A 21,455-nucleotide genomic window follows, 5' to 3' on the forward strand; every position below is an offset into this window, starting at 1 on the left:
ATAAGGCTAAAAGTAGAAATAGACATTAATAAACTATAAAACAAAGAAACAATAGGCAAGATTCACAAAACCAAATGCTGATTTTTTGAAAAGAATAATAAAATAGGCACACTTCTGGTAAGATTGATTAATTAAAAAGAGAAGGCATAAATAAGCAATATTAGGAATAAAAAATGAGGTATAACATAAAATATGAGTGAAAAAATAATAAAGTGAATGCTATAGATGTATATATGACAACAGTCTAAAAACGTAAGTGAAATGAACAACTTCCTTGGCTATTATAATTTATAAACACTTAGTCAAGAAGAAATGGGACACCTGAATATTCCTGTACCTATTTTTAAAAATTAAATCAGTAAATACTTTCTCATAGAAAATACCCACTAGTATGAGATACTTTAATATGAAAGTTCTACCAAACATTCAAAGCACATACAAATAAGCACTCTCATATAAAAATAATTTCAGAGAATTGAAAAAGAGGCAACACCTTCAATTCATTTTGTGAAGCTAACATAAATGCAATATAAATATTTAAGATCATTATAATCCAAGAAAATTGGAGGCCAAACTAAGCTTAGATACAAACATCTAAATTAAAATAATAGTAAATCTAGTAATGTATTCTAAAAAAATTCTTGACCAGCTGGGTATCTCAGGGATAGAAGCAAACATTTAACAGTTTGCCCAAGCAGCTTTTATTTTATTTTACTATTTTTAAAGAGACAGGGTCTTGCCCTGTTGCCTGGGTTGGAATAGTGGCATGATCATATAGCTCACAGCATCCTTGAACTCCTGGGCTCCAGGGACCCTCTGCCTTAGCCTCCTGAGTAGCTTGGACTACACGCACATACCACAGTGCCTAGCTAATTTAACAAAGTTTTTATTTTGTAGAGACGAAGTCTCACTATGTTGCCCAGGCTGGCCTCAAACTCTTGGCTTCAAATGATTCTTCCACCTTGGTGTCCCAAAGTGTTGGGATTACAGGCATCAGCCACGGCACCTGGCCTGAGCAGGTTTTAATAAGTCACCCCATGTTTGGAGAATTTCTAACATTATTAATTTTACTTTCCCAATGTAGAAGCTGGGAACTCGGTTTTTAAACTTCCTTTGTCATGCACGCATAGACACATAATGAACACACTGCTACCGACATTAATTTCTGCTTTTATCTGTACAGTTGGTGCCTCCAGGAAAAGGAGGGGAATGAGGTTGGAAAATGGTACACAGGAACTATATCTATAATGAATATATATATATAGTGTGTGTGTGTGTGTGTGTGTGTTTGTTTTTTTCAGGCTAGAGTGCAGTGGCGCAATCTCAGCTCACTGCAACCTCTGCTCCCCGGGTTCAAGTGATTCTCCTGCTTCAGCCTCTTGAGTATCTGGGACTACAGGCGCATACCACCATGACTGGCTAATTTTTGTATTTTTTAGTAGAGATGGGGTTTCACCATGTTGGCCAGGCTAGTTTGAACTCCCAACCTCAGGTGATCTGCCCGCCTCAGCCTCCCAAAGTGCTGGGATTACAGGAGTCAACTATTGCGCCTGGCCAGATAATGTTTAAATTAGAAGGTCGTAAGCGTTAATATGATATCTTGGACATTGATAAGACCACATAGACAAACCATATAAAAGGAAAAGAGGAAAAGGCCCAGGTCTAAGTCCTGAGTGGTATTTAGAAGTTAGGAAAAGAAGAATGGAATACGGAAGACAAGAAAGGAAGATGCAGTGAGGGAACAGGAAAACCAGTAAGTGGTGCCTCAGAATTAGAAAAAAAGACAGTGTTTCAATAAGAGAGTGGTCATTGGTGTCAAAAGCTGCAAAGATCTTGAATAAGACGCAGACAGAAATGTTCACTGGATTTGGTTAATACACTTAGTCAGATTTAAAAAACCCAGCAATTTCACCAGTTATATGGTCCTTTTCATACTCCAGAGATGAAGGATAATATTTACTAGCCAATATAATATTCTAGGTCTTGAATGTAGATATCAGTATTGATTTACTTTGAACTTCTACTTTAAAATAAAGAAATTAAGTCTCTCCTGAAATTTAAAGATATTATCATTTCTTAACAGTCATCAATAGTTTTCATGACATCTCATTTGAAGTAATAACTAATTTATATTACATTAGATAATTTAATACATGGTTTCTGAATGACTATTTATATGTGAGGGTAGGTCCCAATCATAAAGAGCTAATCCCTGATTTGAAGGAACTTACAATTAATTTAATAAAAAAGACAGAAATGTTGTACAAATTAAAATGGCATAAGTGCCAAAGTAAAACTGGAAAATCTGGAAAAAAAATCATAGATTCTTGAAAGATGAAATGTCAATAGGCAAAGAATAAGGACATGCTAAGTTAAGGGACAGGACGGACACAGATATAGCAACGTGAAGTCAAGAGCACATTGAGAGGTAAGTAAATTTGTCCGGATGAAGTGAGATATTTTTGCAGGTGAATGTGGAAAGAAAATTCATAATTGAAACATGAAGTGTCTTGAATGCTTTGCTAAATTTTAGGAGTAAAGTAAACATAAGAAATGTTATGGGCTGGGTGCAATGGCTTATTGTCTGTAATTCCAGAACTTTGGGAGGCCAAGGCTGGAAGATGGCTTGAGCCTGGAAGTTGAAGACCAGCCTGGGAAACTTAGGGTGATGCTGTCTCTACAAAAAATTTAAAAAATTATCCAGGTATGGTGACATGTGCCTGCAGTCCCAGCTACTCAGTAGGCTGAGGCAGGAGGATCGCTTCAGCCCAGGAAGTCAAGGTTGCAGCGAGTTGTGATGGTGCCACTGTACTGCAGCCCGGGCAACAGAGTGAGAGCCTGCCTCCGAAAAAAGGAAAAAAAAAAAGAGAGAGAGAGAGAGAAATGGAAATGTTATGGAAGTGGAATTGATAGGGCTTATAAACAAAATGAATGATAGCATGAGGAAAACAAGCCAAGTCAAAGATGTTTATGAGCCCTCTAGGCTGTATAACTGAGACAATATCATAACTTAAAAAAAAAATAAACAAACAAACAAACAAAAAAACAAAAAAAGAAAGAAAACTAGAAGGAGCAGAGTTTTTTAGTGAGAAGGTGAAGATACTTTTGACTACACTGAGTGTGAGGAATCTTAACAAGAGCATTACAAACAGGATTCTGGTTAAAGAATTTATTATTATGCTTGTAGTTGAGGGTAGATACTTTGTTTTAGCTCTCCGGCAAACAGAACCATATAGGTATTCAATAAATGTTTGCTGAGTAAATGACATTTTGATGTATTAATGTTAGTTCAGGAGAGCACCTAAACACCAATGTTGAGAACTTTTTTGAGAATACTTTAATTATGAACTTTTAGAACACTAATACAATTTTTGCTAACAACCAGAAAAATTTGTTGTCCCTAATAATTCTTTTCAATGTGCCATTCTCAGAGCCCCAGCTGGGTGCAGTATATGGCTAAGCAATTAATATGGGACTGCTAGAGTTTTTAAAAAACATAGTCTATGAGAAGTTACAAATTTTTTAAAACATATTCTTATCTTTAGGATAATACTACAAAACTTTTCTAAAATAAATGCTCTAAAACTTTTTATTTGCTCTCTAGTATTTATTGATATGGTTAGCTTTCTGGTTTCTTAATTTACAGTACACGGTTATACTCATTATTAAAAGCTTTTTAAATATGATGCTGTGAAAGGTGTTACAGGGAGCAATTGCATAAATAGTTCTACTTATGACAGGGTAAAAACCACTGAGCAAACATACTTAATTGAATGCATGACTTCTTGGGGAATAAAAAAGCATTATAATGTGAAACTGTAGGTGAAAACCCTCCTCAAGTTCATTGACGTTAGAGACAAAAGTTTTCATTCTTTTCATTTCCTATTTGCTCTTTGCCAATATTGGAATAGTAAGTAGTTAACCTGATTGGTGAGAACCTCATAGTTATTGAGCCATATCCTAGAACCAGTAGGATTCTTTTGCCTCAAAAGTGAGAAATCCATTCCTGTCTCCGTTTTGCATTGCTTTTCCTTTGTTATTCTCAGTGGTAAACACACGTGGATCAGGACCCCACTAAAAGGCAGGGCTAGCAGTCCATTTCTCTTCTCCACCCTCTAGTGAACTCCAGTCTGCTTATGATAGTGTTTTTGAGGCAAGTCCGTCCTCCTAGTTAACTGGGTACTCAAAGTCTGCTCTGAAGGATCAACTTGCCAGACAGGAAAAGACATGATCTATGGAGAAGCCTTATCTTTACTCCAGTTTTCCAAGGAGGTCTTTCGTTGGTGGAAGTACTGGCCCTCCACTAATGAAACTATGTTCACCCCCACTTGGCTACTTAGTGTCTGTTCTCTACTGACTATAACCCAGAAGGAATGGGGATATTATTATATTTTTAATAGGCTTTATTTTTTAGAGTAGTTTATCAAATATGTCCCTTTGCAAATATTTTCTTCCATTCTGTTGCTTGTCTTTTCATTCTCTTGAGAGTGTATTCCACAGAACATAGATTTTTTTCCCTTCTCTTTTACAGACGGGAACAGCATGGAAGAACATAGATTTTAATGTTAAGGAAATCAAGTTTATCTATTATTTCTTTCATGGAGTGTACCTTTGATGTTATATCTAAAACTCCTTACCATACCTAAGGTCATCTAGATTTTCTATGTTACCATCTACATTTACAGTTCTATGTTTTACATTCAAGTCTATGATAAATTTTGAGGTAATTTTGTGGAAAGTTTTAAGGTCTATGTATAGATTCCTTTTTTTTTTTTTTTTTGCATGCATGTGGATGTCCATATGTTTTGGCATCATGTTTAGTTGAAAAGATTATGTTTGCTCCATTGTATTGCTTTTATTCCTTTGTCAAAGATCAGTTAACTATTTTTGTGGGTCTATTTCTGGACTCTATTCTGTTTAATTGGTCTCTTTGTCTAGTCTTTTATCAATACCACATTGTCCTGATCATTGTAGCTTTACAGTAAGTCTTGAAGTTGGGTAATGTCAGTTCTCTGATCTTGTTTCTCTCTTTCAATGTCGAGTTGGCTTTTCTGGGTCTTTTGCCTGCCCAAACAAATTTTAACATAAATTTGTTCATATCCACAAAATAACTTTCAGGAATTTTGATTGGGATTGCATTGAATCAAGTTAGGAAGAACTGACATCTGACAATACTAGTCTTTCATGAACATAAAATATTTCTCAATTTATTTAGTTCTTTTATTTATTTCATCAGAATTTTATAGTTATTACTCAAATAGATCTTGTATATATTTTTGTTAGACATATCTAAGATGTTAATTTTGTGGTGCTAATGTAAATGGTGCTGTTTTTAATTTCAAATTCCATTTGTTCACTGTGGCACATAGGAAAACAATTGACTTTTGTATATTAATCTTGTATCCTGCCTACTTACTCACTTAGTAGTTGTTCCAGGAGTTCTTTTTTACATGATTCTTTTAGAATTTTTACCTATACAATCATCTGATCTGTAAATAAAGACAAATGTATTTCTTCTTTCCTAACCTGTATACCTTTTATTTACTTTCCTTGTCATAATTCATTAGTTGGACTTCCAGTACAATGTTGAAAAGAAGTGGCAAGAAGAGGCATCCTTACCTTGTTACTTATCTTAGAAGAAAAGCTTCTAGTTTTTCACCAATAAGTACAATGTTAGCTGTAGGATTTTAGTAGATAGTTTTTATCCAGTTGAGGAAGTTTCCATTCTATTCGAGCTTGCTTATATATATATATACATATATATATATATATAATATATGTATATATATATATATACACACACACACACACCCCCATATATATGTGTGTGTGTATGTATACATATTTTTTTTTTTAAATCATGACTGGGCATTGGATTTTGTCAGATACCTTTCTGCGTCTACTGATATGATCATGTGATTTTTCTTCCTTAACCTGTTGATGTGATGGATTACATTACTTGATTTTTGAATGATGAACTAATCTTGCATATTTGGGATAAATCCCACTTGGTGATGGTCATGGTGTATCCTTTTTATATGCTGTTTAATTCAATTTGTTAATATTTTGTTAAGAATTTTTGCATCTATGTGTATGAGAGATATTGGTCTGTAGATAATGGTTCTAAAATGTTTTTTGCCAGTTTTTGATATTAGGAATGCTGACCTTATAGAATAAATTGGAAAGTATTCCTTCTGCTTATGTCTTCTAGAAATAGCTGAGAAAATTGTATAATTTCGTCCTTAAATGTTTCATAGAATTCATCAGTGAATCCACCTGGGCCTGGTACTTTCTATTTTGGAAAGAAACATTGATTCAATTTCTTTAATAGTTATAGGCCTATTCATATGATCCATTTCTTCTTGTGAGTTTTGGCAGATTGTGTCTTTTCAAGGAATTGGTCCTTTTTATCTAGGTTATTGAATTTGTGGGCATAAAGTTGTTCATAGTATTCCTTTATTAACCTTTTAATGCCCATGGGATCTGTAGCAATGTCTTCTCTTTTATTTCTGATATAAGGAATGTGTGTCTTCTCACATTTTTTTCTTAGTTTGGCTAAAGGCTTATCAATTATGTTGATCGTTTCAAAGAACCAGGTTTTTGCTTCATTGAATTTATTAATTTTCTGTTTTTAATTGTATTGATATCTACTCCAAATTATATTACTTATTTTCTTCTGCTTACTTTGAATTCAATTAGCTATTTTTTTCTAGCTTCCTGAGGTGGAAACTTAATTTATTCATCTTAGATCTTTCTTTTTTTCTGTTAAGAAATATTATCAAATACTATACATTTCCTTCTATGCATTGCTTTTGCTCCATCCCATAAATTTTGATAAGTAGTAGTTTCGTTTTGTTCAAAGTATTTATATTTTTTATTATTTTATTTTATTTTATTGAGACAGAGTCTCACTCTATCACCCACACTGAAATATAGTGGTGTGATCTTGGCTCACTATAGTCTCTACCTCCTGGGGTAAGCAATCTTCCCACCTCAGCCTCCCAAGTAGCTGAGACTACAGGCATGCATCACCACACTCAGCTAATTTTTGTATTTCTTTGTAGAGACAGGGCTTCATCATGTTGCCCAGGCTGGTCTCAAACTCCTGAGCTCAAGCAATCTGCCTGCCTCAGCCTCTCAAAGTACTGGGATTACAGGTGTGAGCCAACATGTCTGGCTGTTCAAAATATTTTTGTATTTCTCTTGAGAGTTCTTCTTCGATTCGGTGTTATTTTGAAGTGTGTTGTTTAATCTTTAAGTATTTTGGGATGTCAAAGCTGTTTTTCTTACTGATTTCTTAGTTAAAATCCACTGTGGTCTGAGAGCACAGATTGCATCCTTCTAAATTTATTAAAGTGTGTTTTATGGCTCAGGATATAGTCTATCTTCGTGAATGTTCCATATTAGCTAGAGCAGAATTTGTATTTTGCCCTTTTGGGATGTAGTAGTCTACAAATGTCAATTATATCCAGTTGACTGATGATGCTGTTGAGTTCAACTATGTCTTTACTGAATTTTTGCCTGCTGTCTCTGTCCATTTTGGATAGATGGTTCCAACTAGAAAATGAAGTTCCAACTAGAAAAATGAAATTTATCTCTTTCTCCTTATAGTTTTATCAGTTTTTGACTCGTGTGTTCTTTTTTTAAGAAAAAGGGACTATGTTTCCCAGGCTGGCCTCCTGGGCTTAAGCAATCGTCCTATTCAGTCTCCAGAGTAGCTGGGACTACAGATGCATACCAATGAGCCTGGCTTGACTCATGTATTTTAATGTTCTTTTGTTAGGCACAAATACATTAAGGATTGCCATGTCTTTTTGAATAAGTAACCCTTTTATTATTATGTAATGCTCCACTTTATTCCTGATAACACTCATTGTTAGAAGTCTGCTGTGTGAAATTAATATAGCTAATTTATCTTTCTTTTTATTAGTGTTAGAATGGATTCTCCATCTTTTTCCGTCATCAATATGTATCTTGTAAAAAACACATATTTGGGTCTTATTTTTGACCCACTCTAGCAATCTCTGTATTTTACCTAGTGTATTTAGACCATTGACATTTAAAGTGATTATTGATATATATGGGTTAATATCAATCATGCTTGTTCCTGTTTGCTATTCATTGCTCTTATTCTTTGTTGCTACTTTTGTCTTCCATTCTTTTCCTGCCTTTTGTGGTTTTCATTGAGCATTTTATATGATTCAATTTTCTGTTAGCATATCAATTATACTTCTTTATAAATTTTTGTAATGGTTGCCTGAGAGTTTACAACATGCATTTACAAGTAATACAAATCTACTTTCTTTTCTTTTCATTTTTTCCTTCTTTTGCCTAGGCTGGAGTGCTGGAGTGCAGTGGTGCAATCTCGGCTCACTGCAACCTCCATCTCCTGAGTTCAAATGATTCTCCTGCCTCAGTTTCTTGAGTAGCTGGGATTACGGGTGTTTGCCACCATGCTGGCTAATTTTTTGTATTTTTAGTAGAGATAGGTTTCATTATGTTGGCCAGGCTGGTCTCGAACTTCTGACCTCAAGTGATCCGTCCACCTCAACCTCCCAAAGTGCTGGGATTACAGGTGTGAGGCACTGTGCCCAGTCAAAGTCCATTTTCAAATAATACTATATGGCTTTATATGTAGAGCAAACACTTTATAATAATATTTCTAATTCCTCCCTGCCATTTCTTATATTATTACTCTCATTCATTTCCTTTACACATAAGCTATAGTCATAAATACATTATTGCTATTATTAATTTGAACAAATTGTTATCTATTAGATAAATTAAGAATTTAAAAAAGATTTTACCCTTGTGTATTTCCTTTCTAATATTCTTCCTTTTTTACACAGATGTGAGTTTCTGATCTACATCATTTTCCTTCTCTCTGAAGACCATCTTTTAACATCTCTTGCAAACCAAGTCAACTGGCACAAAAGTTCTTCAATTTTTGTTTATCTGTGAAAGTCTTTATTTCTCCTTCACTTTTCAAGGATGGTTTCACAGGATACAGAATTCTAAGGCTGGTGTTTTTTGCTTTTGTTTTTTCTCTCTCTCAACATTTTAAATATTTCATGCCACTCTATTCTTGCTTCCATGGTTTCCGATGAGAAGTTGGATGTAAATCTTACCTTTGCTCCTTTATAGGTCGTTCTTCCTCTGTCTTCTTTCAATATTTTTTTCTTTATCTTTGATTTTTCTGAAGTTTGAATATGATATGCCTAGGTGTAGTTTGTTTGAACATTTACCCTGTTTGGTCTTCTCTGGGCTTCCAGAATCTGTGACTTGGTGCTTGACATTCATTTGTGGAAATTCCTAGTCATTATGGCTTCAAATATGTCTTCTGTTCCTTTCTGTCTTCCTTTTCCTTTTGGTATTCCCATTTCATGTATGTTACACCTTTTGTAGTGACCCCACAATTCTTGGATATTCTGTTCCATTGTTGTTCAGTATTTTTTTCTTTTTGCTTTTTCAGTTTTAGAAGTTTCTACTGGCATATTCTCAAGCCTGGAGATACTTTCTCAGTTTTGTCTAGCCTACTAATAAGCCCATCAAAGGCATTCTTTATTTGTTACAGTGTTTTTGATATCTGGTATTTCTTTCTTACAATTTTCATCCTATGTATAATACTCATCTGTTCTTACATGTTTTCTATTTTTTTCCATTAAAGATGTTAGCATATTTAACATAATTGTTTTAAATTCAGGGTCTGATAATTCCAACATACCTTCCATATATGAGTCTGGTTCCGACATTTGCTCCATTTCTTTAAACTGTGGTTTTTTGCCTTTTAATACACCTTGTAAATTTTAGTTGAAAGAGGAACATGATGTACTGAATAAAAGGACCTGTGGTAAGTAAGACTTTAGTAATGTGGTGATAAGGTGTGTGTGTTTGCAGCAGGGGGAGGGGACATTCTATAGTTCTATCACTAGATCTCAGTCTTTTAGTAGGCCTGTGCCTCTGAGCTGTGAATGTCAAAAATGCTTTTCAGTTTTTTTCCACTCCCTTAGTTGGTGCAGGATGGTTAGAGGGGGCCAGAGTTCAATATTTCCCTTCAACTATGTGGAAGGCTAGAGCAGGCTGACTAGAGTTGGGAACAGAACTTATTCATTAAAATCTTACTATCAGTTTTTATGAAGTTAGCAGTCTTGCAAGTTTAGTTCAAAAATAACATCCCAGAGACTTCCAGTTTCCAGTTCTACATGTAAGGATATTAGAAGTCATCACTCTGTTCTAAAAACAAATAAAAAGCTGAAGAAACTGAAAAATCAACAACTCTTCTTATATCCATCAGATCTAAGTTGGTTAGGCTCTGATAAAAACATGTATAGGTTAGGCTCTGATAAAATTTTTTTTTTTTTTTTGAGATGGAGTCTCACTCTGTTGCCCAGGCTGGAGTGCAGTGGTCATTGCAAGCTCCTCCTCCCGGGTTCATGCCATTCTCCTGCCTCAGCCTCCCTAGTAGCTGGGACTACAGACATCCGCCACCATGCCCAGCTAATTTTTGTATTTTTAGTAGAGACCGGGTTTCACCGTGTTAGCCAGGATGGTCTCGATCTCCTGACCTCGTGATCTGCTCTCCTCGGCCTCCCAAAGTGCCAGGATTATAGGAGTGAGCCACTGCACTCAGCCTTTTTTTGCGGGGGGAATGCAGGGGGCAGACTTTGTAAGAAGAACAGAATGCTTCTTGTGGTATATTTCACAATGGTTACCCTCTCTCTTTCTTGATACTTTCCCTCTCCCGCTGCTGGTTGGTTGCAGAAGGTAAAACTTAAAAAAGTGTGGGCCTCTCCCATCCCATAACTGGGGCCCTCCTGGAGTTTTTAACTCTTGACTTTTCACACAGAGCTTCAGCCAAGTTTTAAATTACAATTCAGGTTTTTGTACCCTGATCCTGGTTCCCAAAGAGGTTTTCATTCCTGTAAGTTATGATTCTCTGAATCTGTCAGTCTAATCACTCTTATTTTTTGGGCAGCAGTTTGCCCTGTGACTCACTTCTCTGATGGATTTAAGAAGAGTTGTTCATTTTTCAGTTTCTTCAGCTTTTTATTTGTTTTTAGGACACAGTGATGACTTCTCACAGTGATGATCTCCTTACATGTAGAACTGGAAACTGGAAGTTTCTGGGATATTATTTTTGAACCTTAAACTTCCAAGACTGCTAACTTCATAAAACTGATAATAAAATTTTAATGGAGAAGTTCTGTCCCCAAGATTATTTAAAAATCATAGTTGGACATATAAGAAAACTTTAATTTATTTAAAGAAAAAAAGCTTCATAAAATACATTAGCATTTTTGTTAAAAGTAGGTTGAAAAGAAACAAAAAGGAATAATAACTTAAGCTCTAAATCTACTGTCCTAGACTATCCATTTATTTGGGATGAAGCAAGCCACTCTCCAAATAAGGTATGTAAACAGTATGATTCAATGTGATTAGACTGATTTCTGTGTGCGTTTGAGAGTTTAGATTTCTTATTTAAATTTAACTTGTATGCATTGTGGTATTGGTGAATTAACTATTATTTACAGAAAAACATGTTGTTCTATTTCCTTTTATTATCCAAACTCTATGCAGTTTTAAGAAATTATTTTGTTGTTTCATTCTACTTACACATGGTTGTAAATTACTTATTCCATGATGCGGCCGAGTGGGATTCCTAGCAGTGGCATGTTCTAAGCATACGCGGCAGAGTGGGATTCCTAGCAGTGACATGTTCTAAGCATACCCAGAGGTTGAGATTCTATACTTTGTGTATAAAGGATACAGTATGAATGTAGGGAGTGGGTTGAGAGAGAGAGACAGAGAGAGACTGATTTCAAAAAAGAGACTGCAAGAATATGCACCCCCAAATAGAAACAAAGAAAATCTCCTTTTCCTATAAATGTCTCCAAAACTGCAAAATCAAAAATGAAAGAAAACAAAGGGGGAAATGACTTATATCTAAACCTAAAGTTTCAGTTCTGATGTTCTAGAACTCCTCTATTAGCTCCTGAGCAAACTGTAATCCACAATCAGTGAATAATGTTTGGTAACTAATACATTTACTTCTCTTCCATAGGTCCTGGCCCTACTCCTAGTAACTGCTGTGTAGAGCCTACTAAATAGACCAGGTCATGGGAACATGTGTATTTACAAAGGAGTTCAATCACTTATACTGGCGATGAGGACTATTCAAGTTCACAGAAACTTTGATTCAAGGCCATCAATATATAGATATAAATTAAAAAGCAACCTTTACTAATGAAAAAAATCAATGAATAAAATTTGCTTCAAAAGTTTAAAGTTAGCAATCAGCAAATAAGAAAATAAAAGTTTAAAACTTCAATTACTTGTGCTTCATCATTTTTAATCAATTTTTTGTTCTCTATAGAGAACAAAATTCTGTATACTTCTTGAAGCCAAAATATCTTTCTGTCATAGGTTTAATCAAACAGAATAATTAGAAAAAAAAACCACAAGAATATCTCTTCGTAAGTATTTGCTGACAACAACAATATGCTTTAAAACTGTAGTGGGAAAGCAATTATTACACAACTTTTTGCAAGGTTGCAGTTGTTTTAAAACTTAGGGCCCAATTTTAATAAAAAACATAATATTTCCATAATTATAATGTTCTTTCTAGCTAACTTAAAAGTAAATGTCAGAGTAGGTTTTAAATAAAACCCTTTAATCAATGATGTTTCTAATCCCAAAAATTTAACATAAAAAAGTATGACAAATATTAAAACATACACTTCCTAGGCAATATTCTGTGTTTGTTTTTGTCTTTGAAAGATTCAAGGAAATATTTCCTCTTTGTTCACATATTGCTTGTAACAGAGCTGATCATCTGATCTAGAGTATATCGATTAAGTAGTGTCTTTGTTGTCTCGTGTTTTAATATTTATCAAACATTTATCATTTTCTCTTCATTTACATTTTCTTGTTTCACATACCATTTGTAATAATTACATTCAATGCTCCTCTTAGAGGACAAGAAATGTATGTCTTCTTTTTTGTCTGTGGTTTTATTTCTTCCGTATCTGATAGGACAGTTTTAGTTTCTTCATGTGCAGTACTGCTAAGATCAATGAGACTCTGTAGTAAAACAAGAAAATCTTTAAGGAGCTATACTTTTTGTGTAATTTTATGAATGTACTAAACCACCAAAGTTTGGAATTAAATTTATATTATCACTGCCAATGCGAGGAATCACAGATAGAAAAGAAGATTCATGCTCCATATCAGTAGCTATTTGGGGATGTAACAGTAGTGTATTTTGCAGGGTACCTTGATTTAACCTTTTATAGACTTGTGTCCCCATCATTTTCAATCATTTGTGTATACTGAATAAAGGTGCCTACAGTTTGGTCCATCCTCTGTACACATCCCAAAGATTATTCACCAAAACTTTTTTTTTTTTTTTTTGAGACAGAGTCTCGCTCTGTCGCCCAGGCTGGGTGCAGTGGCCAGATCTCAGCTCACTGCAAGCTCCGTCTCCCGGGTTTATGCCATTCTCCTGCCTCAGCCTCCCGAGTAGCCGGGACTACAGGCACCTGCCACCTCGCCCAGCTAGTTTTTTTGTATTTTTTAGTAGAGACGGGGTTTCACCATGTTAGCCAGGATGGTCTCGATCTCCTGACCTCGTGATCCGCCCGTCTCAGTCTCCCAAAGTGCTGGGATTACAGGCTTGAGCCACCGCGCCCAGCCTCACCAAAACTTTTGTGAAATGAAAATATAACTCAATTAGATAGGAGGTGAAATATAATTTTACTTGGATTCCTCTCATTTGATAAATTTATATAACTGAAAGAAAAATGAGAGAAACATAGGTCAAGCCTTCAGAAATTCAGGCATGCTTCCACTAATATTTATAGATAACATATTAAATAGTGCAAGGGTATACCTTAATCTCCCAGGCCTTTTAATAGCAACCTAATTATGAAACTGCTGATTTGGAAAAAACAGGACTCTTTGGTTTATGAGAATATTGAGAAACTTCTTCCAATGTAAAAAACAAACCATAAACAATGATAACAACAATAAAACACCAGAGTAGAGTTAACTCTGCAATAGAAATCTCCCAAATTTGCCTTATGATTGTCATGGGTGGGTGGGTGTGGGTATGTGTGTGCCAGCAATTTGAGTGACTTGATAATACTTTGAGTGAGTGAAAGAGGGAACATCACATCATCACAGGAAACAATAAAAAGGCTAGAGGGCATGGACACATTGAGGAAGGGAATTTTACATGTAATCACTAAGGAGACAGAGATGTCAAAGCAGCTGATGGCTACAAATGAATTATGTAGCTCTTTAAGATCACAGTTCTTCAAATCTGATCATAATTAACCTATTGGAGTTCTGGTATAGAGGCTGTTTCTGAAAATTCTGTTACCATATAAAGACACAATGGTGAATTATTAAGGTGGGTGAAAGGTCATATATAGTAAAACCATATTATTTTAAGTTTTATTATTTTAGAATTAGTAATAAACTGATATAGACTAAGATGACTTCTTCACAGATAATTAGAATAAATGGTGAATATTTAAAATATTTTCAAAAACGACTTTTTGACTGTTAAGAACTATAGAAATCTCTATTTTAAAAATATATGAAATTTACAATTCTAATTATAAGCAATTATTACTAAGTAAAACTAGATCAACAGAAGGTCTAATGACTTGCTCTACATAAATATAAAAATAAAAAACTTGAGTCTCTTCAGAATACACAGCACAACATTTTAATTAATCTAGACTTATCTTTGCCTCCGTTTAAGTTACTGAGTTTTCCCTGAATGTGGCAAGAAATAATAAGCGACATTTCTCCTTATTCCTAAAATCTGTGCTCTTTAGCTCTAAAATGCACCCCTTTCCATTTGTTTCATTATTTCTGCTTATTTCCTAGGACCCATTATAACTAGCTATTTTTAAATTTACCACTTTTCATTTTTAACCAGATATATAAAAGAAATCTATCTAATAAGTAAACTTCAAAAATAAATTTTAAGATCAGATTGATTTTATGTCATATATTACAATATACTTTTAAGTTTTCACCTGAGGAGTTGTAGATGTTTGGAAGTTTTCATCCTCCAAATGTTCATTTTTTGATTCTGTGGCGTGCATGCTAAGATTTAAAATAAAAATACTTTAAAAGAAGAAACAAAACTATAAATCCATATGAAAACAAACATGGTTAAGTGGGATTAATTTTTTAAAGGATTTTTGTTCTAAAGTTGTATCATAGTCAAGTCAGATATCTTTATAGTCAACACAGATCTAAATATTCATCTTTTAACATTATTAACCAAAGCCATATGCATAAGTTTTAAAAACCATTATCATATAGAAATGTAACATTTCTCAACAGTTCATAATGCTGGCCCATATCATAGAATCATGTATCAGAAAATACATAAATTTATTTTATGGACTGAACTAGTGTGTTTGAGTTAATATCCACTGTTGATTTAATCTATCTTCAGTCGTGATCCTACATAAAAGACTCCAGAAAAATTTTAAATGAAATATGACCAACTACATTAATACCTACATCTATAAGTTACTGATACATACTATCTTTTTACGTGGTCCATTTGAAGGATCTGTAGATCCAACATTTAAACTTATCTATAAAATTTTATTTTGAAGAATAATAAACTAGATTAATAAAAGAATAATTACTTCTGATAACTTTTATTTTAAAGTATCTGTTGTTTCTACCTCCTCCGTAATCTTTGCTAGCTTTGAATGTAGGAAGGGTAACTTTTCTTAAAAATACCTTCTCTCAATTTTTGAGTTGTTTTAAGAACGAAACTAAAGATTTCAAGTTTTAATTTTTAGATAGTCTATATTACCATATCCTGTAGCATTTCAAGTATCTATACTTTTCTAAAAGGAAAACAATTTTAATAATGAAAAATTTTAATAAAAAGGAAATGAAAAGGAACATTAACATTTGAGTAGCTACCATATGTTAGCTGCTTTACATCTATTGTCTTACTGTAATGAAGTAAAATATTACTGTGTAAAATCCTATAAAGAATCAAAACTGAAGTTATAACTTTATTAAAGCAAAAAAAACCTTTAAAATTTTTTATTAGAAACTTAGATCTAAATTCCTTTAAAGTGTAGTTCCATTTTGATTGAAGTGACTGTCAAAATTATTATCTTGTCATTAGAATGATGTATTAATCTATTTCCCTGCAGCTATGAAGAGATACCTGAGTCTGGGTAATTTATAAAGGAAAGAGATTTAATTTCACATGGCTTGGGAGGCCTCAGGAAATTTAAAATCATGGTGGAGGGGACCTCTTCACATTGTGGCAGGAGAGAGAATGAGTGCAAGCAGGGGAAATGCCACTTATAAAACCATTAGATCTTGTGAGTTAATCTCAAGATTATCTAACTCACAAGATCCAATTACCTATACCTTGTCCCATCCATGACATGTGGGGATTATTATAACTCAAGGTTGAGATTTGGGTGGGGACAAGGAGCCAAATAATATCATTCTGCCGCTGGCCCCTCCCAAATCTCATGTACTCACATTTCAAAACACAATTATGCCTTTCCAACAGTTCCCCAAAGTCTTAACTAATTCCAGCATTAATTCAAAAGCCCAAGTCCAAAGTCTTGTCTGAGACAAGTAAAGTCGCTTCTTCCTATGAGTCTATAAAATCAAAAGCAAGTTAGTTACTTCTTAGGTACAATGGGGGTACTGGGAGAAATTGGCCAAAACAAAGGGGCTACAGACCCCATTCAAGTCCAAAATCCAATAGGGCAATCATTAGACCTTAAAGTTCCTAAATGATCTCCTTTTACTCCATGTGGCACATCCAGGTCACACTGATGCAAGAGGTGGGCTCCCATGGCCTTGGGCAGCTCTCTGCCCCTGCAGAATTACAGTCCCACTCTGTGGTGGCTGGTATTGAGGGTCTGCTGCTTTTCACAGGCTGGTATTGAGGGTCTGCTGCTTTTCCAGGCACATGGTGCAAGCTGCTGGTGGAGCTACCATCCTGGGGTGTGGAGGATGGTGGCTGTCTTCTCACAGCTCACCAGGTAGTGCCCCAGTGGGGACTCTGTGTGGGGGCTCCAACTCCACATTTTCCCTTTGCACTGCCCTAGCAGAGGTTCTCCATGAGGGCTCCGCCCCTGGAGCAAACTTCTGCCTGGATATCCAGGCATTTCTATATATCCTCTGAAATCTAGGTGGAGGTTCCAAAAGCTCAGTTCTTGACTTCTGTGCACCTGTCAGCCTAACACCACGTGTAAGCTGCCAAGGCTTGGGGCTTGCACCCTCTGAAGCAATGCCAGAGCTGTACCTGGCCTCCTTTAGACATGGCTAGAGCTGAAGCAGCTGGGCCACAAGGCACCATGTCCCAAGACTGCATAGAGCAGGGCGGCCCTGGGCCTAGCCCACAAAGCCGTTTTACCCCCTAGATCTCCAGGCCTGTGAGGGGAGGGGCTGCCACAAAGGTCTCTGACATGCCCTAGAGATATTTTCCCCATTGTCTTGGTGAGTAACATTTGACTCCTCATTACTTATGCAACTTTCTGCAGCAGGCTTAAATTTCTACCTCCTTCCCCAGAAAAAAATTTTTTTTTTTGTATTGCATCATCAGGCTGCAATTTTTCTAAACTTTTATGCTCTGCTTCTTCTTGAACACTTGGCCACTTAGAAATTTCTTCTGCCAGATATCCTAAATCATTACTCTCAAGTTCAAAGTTCTACAGATCTCTGGGGCAGAGGCAAAATGCCACCAGTCTGTTTGCTAAAGCATAGCAAGAATGACCTTTACTCCAATTCCCAAGAAGTTCCTCATCTGCATCTCAAACCACCTCAGCCTAGACTTCATTGTCCATATCACCATCAGCATTTTGGTCAAAGCCATTCAACAAGTCTCTAGGAAGTTCCAAACTTTCCCACATCTTCGTCTCTTCTGAGCCCTCCAAACTGTTCCAACCTCAGCTTGTTACCCAGTTCCAAAGTCGCTTCCACATTTCTGGGTATCTTTACAACAGCAGCCCACTCTGTGATGCCAATTTACATTAGTCCCTTTTCACACTACTACAAAGAAATACCTAAGACTGGGTAATTTATAAAGGAAAGAGGTTTAATGGACTCACAGTTCCACATGGCTGGGGAGGCCTCAGGAAACTTACAATCATTGCAGAGGGCAGCTCTTCACAAGGCGGCAGGAAAGAGAATGAGTATAAGCCGGCGAAATGCCAGACATAAAATCATCAGATCAGGCCGGGCGCGGTGGCTCAAGCCTGTAATCCCAGCACTTTGGGAGGCCGAGACGGGCGGATCACGAGGTCAGGGGATCGAGACCATCCTGGCTAACACGGTGAAACCCCGTCTCTACTAAAAATACAAAAAATTAGCCGGGCGAGGTGGCCGGCGCCTGTAGTCCCAGCTACTCGGGAGGCTGAGGCAGGAGAATGGCGTGAACCCGGGAGGTGGAGGTTGCAGTGAGCTGAGATCCGGCCACTGCACTCCAGCCTGGGCGACAGAGCAAGACTCCGTCTCAAAAAAAAAAAAAAAAACATCAGATCTCATGAGACTTATTCACTATCATGAGAACAGCATGGGAAACCACCTCCATGATCCAGTTACCTCCACTTGGTTCCAGCCCTGACACATAGGGATTATTACAATTCAAGGTGAAATTTGGATGGGGACACAGAACCAAACCATATCAAATAACTACCTTGTCATAAGCTATTAGATTATGAGGTAATTGGTAAGAACAAGGGAGGTACGTGAATCACCTAAGTTGTGTCATGTTCTGAATAAACAGGCTGGGAGTTAGAGCCATTAAAAAATTTGAGCTGAAGTGCACATAAATTTTGAGGAGAGGACACACAGTTAATTTACGTACTTACTGATTTTGGAATGCCTACTCTTCTGGTCTCTGAAGGTAAAGCAGCCAAACAAAACAAAACAAAACAGAAATATAGCTTTCTGCTCTCATAGATCTTATACTCTTATTAGGAGGAAGGGGAAGACTATAAAAAACATTTTCAGTACTGCAGAAAATAAATGAGGATCATGTGATAGAGATCAAGGTGACATTTGAACTGTGTCCTAAATGAGGAGAAGCTGAGACATAAGTAAGCAGATGGACTAGGAGCAGGCAAACATAACACCAACAATCATATAAGTAGAGACATCAAGAAACTAGGCAGCATATTTTAAGATCTGTAACTATAATGATTAGGATAGCAGGGCTTGGAACCCAGGCAAGCAGACTATGCATTAGAACTTCAAAACCTAGGTAAGGGGTCTGAATAACAGACTTATAGGTTAATAGCTATAAGAGAAGCTTGAGACTGAGTCAAGCAATATTTGTGACTGGCAGTCACTCAATACCCTCTTTATATATCTGCCAAGAGTGGAATTGGTAGGTGGTATGCCTAAAAGCAAGGACTTTGAGCTGAGAAAGAAATGTATTCAACTCTTATCTTTTAGTAACTGTGGGAAGTGATTTATCTCCATTGGCCTCAATTTCCTTACCTGAAAAAATATATAGTAATGCTCAGTTTATTGGTTATCATAAGAATTAAATTATAATAGCTGATGCCAGTTGAACTATAGTAAGCACTTAACATGCATCATCTTCCTCATTTCTCTCAACAACTCTATGAGGTGTTTAATACTATTATCCCCATTTTATGTTCAAACTATGGAAGCGAAAAAGTTAAGTAATTTAACTTTCAATATAGTCAAAAAGCTAGCAAGTGGCAGAGCTGGAATTTAAATGAAATACTCTTTAATATTACTCAGATCTTTGTCAACTTTGGTATTGTCTCTTTTTTCTTTTAACTGTTGTGGTGACATTGCATTATGAATTTAAATTGCATTTCTATAATGAGCACTTTTTCATATATTTACTGGCCATTTGAATATCTTCTTTAGTAAAGTGTTCAAATTTCTTGTCCATTTTTTTTTGTATTGGATCCCATTTTCATATTGATTTGTTGGAGTTATTTTTAGGTATTAAAAATATAAATCTTTTATTGGATATATAAAGAACCAATATCATTTCCCACTCTGTGTCTTGCCTTTTTACGCTGATGATTCATTTTTAAAAGATACTTTAATTTGGCCCAATTTATTCTTTCCTTTCTTTATCCTTAGAGCTTTTATTGTTTGAGAAATCTTTGCCAAATCTGAGGTCACAAATGTTTATTCTCCTATATATTCTTCCACAAACATTATTGTTTTGTTTTTCACATATGAAAGGAACAACAATAGGCCTACGGTCTATGATCCATCTGGAATTGAATTTCATATATGGGGTGTGAGGGAGAGATCAAAATTTATTTTTCCCATATCAATATCTAATTGACTCAGCACAATTTATCAAAAATATCATCCTTTATTCACTGTATTGCAATGTCACTTTTTTGTAACTCAGGTAATCACATATATATGAATTTATTTTCATATTCTATCCTGTTCCACTGACCCATTTGTCTATCCTTATGCTAACATTATGCTAGTGCTTGTATTTTTTTTTTTTTTTTTTTTTGAGATAGGGTCTTGCTCTGTCACCCAGGCTGGAATGCAGTGACACAATAATAGCTCACTACAGCCTCAATCTCCTGGGCTCAAGTGATCCTCCCACCTCAGCCTCCCAAGTAGCTGGGACTATAGCCACAAGCCATCATGTCCAGCAATTTTTTTTTTTTTTAATTTTTAGTAGAGACGAAGACTCACTGTGTTGCCCAGGCTGGTCTCAAACTCCTGAGCTCAAGCAACCCTTTTGTCTCAGCCTCCCATAGTGCTGACAGGCATGAGCCATTGTGTCCAGCCAGTATAGTAGATATTGGCATCTGGTGTTGTTGTACATTCTCCACTTTTGTTGTTCTTCAGAGTTGGATTGATTTTTTGATCCTTTGTATTTCCATATAAATTTTAGGACCAAGTTGTCAATTTACAGACACAGAGCTGGAATTTTGACTGAAGTTACACTGAATCTATAGATTAATTGGGGGAGAACTGACATCTTAACAATATTGAGTCTTCCAATCTTTGAACACTGTATATTCCTCCATTTATTTAGATTTTATTGATCTTAATAATTTTTTGTATTTTCAATGTAAAGAACAGTATGTCTTTCATTAGGCTTATTTTTAGGTATTTTATGTTTTTTGGATGGTTATAAAAATTTTAACTTTAAAAATTCATTATTTGTTTCTTGCTGGCATACAGAAATACAAATGATTTTCATTCATTTCACTTTATATCAGGCCTTGATAAATTCACTTAGTATTAGTAGTCTGTAGATTTGTTTGGATTTCCTAAGTACATATATATATATAGTCAGCAAATATAAGTTTTATTTCTTCCTCTACATTTTACGCATTTTTTCTCCCTTTTTCTTTTGTTTTTCTGGCTTTAACCTGCCATTACAGTTGCTTTAAATGATTGCTAACCTTGGTATTGTCTGTCTT

The 21,455-nt window shown here is 35.5% G+C and overlaps 1 protein-coding gene across 1 annotated transcript in view; it reads right to left on the reverse strand.

Moving 5' to 3' along the window:
- Window positions 1-21,455, reverse strand: part of SLC9B1 (solute carrier family 9, subfamily B (NHA1, cation proton antiporter 1), member 1) — a 126,676-nt gene that overhangs the window by 79,775 nt on the left and 25,446 nt on the right. Inside the window, exons 2-3 of the mRNA XM_011943237.1 lie at window positions 15,048-15,117; window positions 12,939-13,080 (exon numbers count right to left, since the gene is read on the reverse strand). Coding sequence (XP_011798627.1) covers window positions 12,939-13,080; window positions 15,048-15,116 — 211 coding nt within the window. The 5' untranslated portion in view covers window position 15,117. The remainder of the gene's footprint in view (window positions 1-12,938; window positions 13,081-15,047; window positions 15,118-21,455) is intronic.

Source organism: Colobus angolensis, unplaced genomic scaffold (genome assembly GCF_000951035.1).
Source record: "Colobus angolensis palliatus isolate OR3802 unplaced genomic scaffold, Cang.pa_1.0 Scaffold217, whole genome shotgun sequence".
NCBI classification, from domain to species: domain Eukaryota; kingdom Metazoa; phylum Chordata; class Mammalia; order Primates; family Cercopithecidae; genus Colobus; species Colobus angolensis.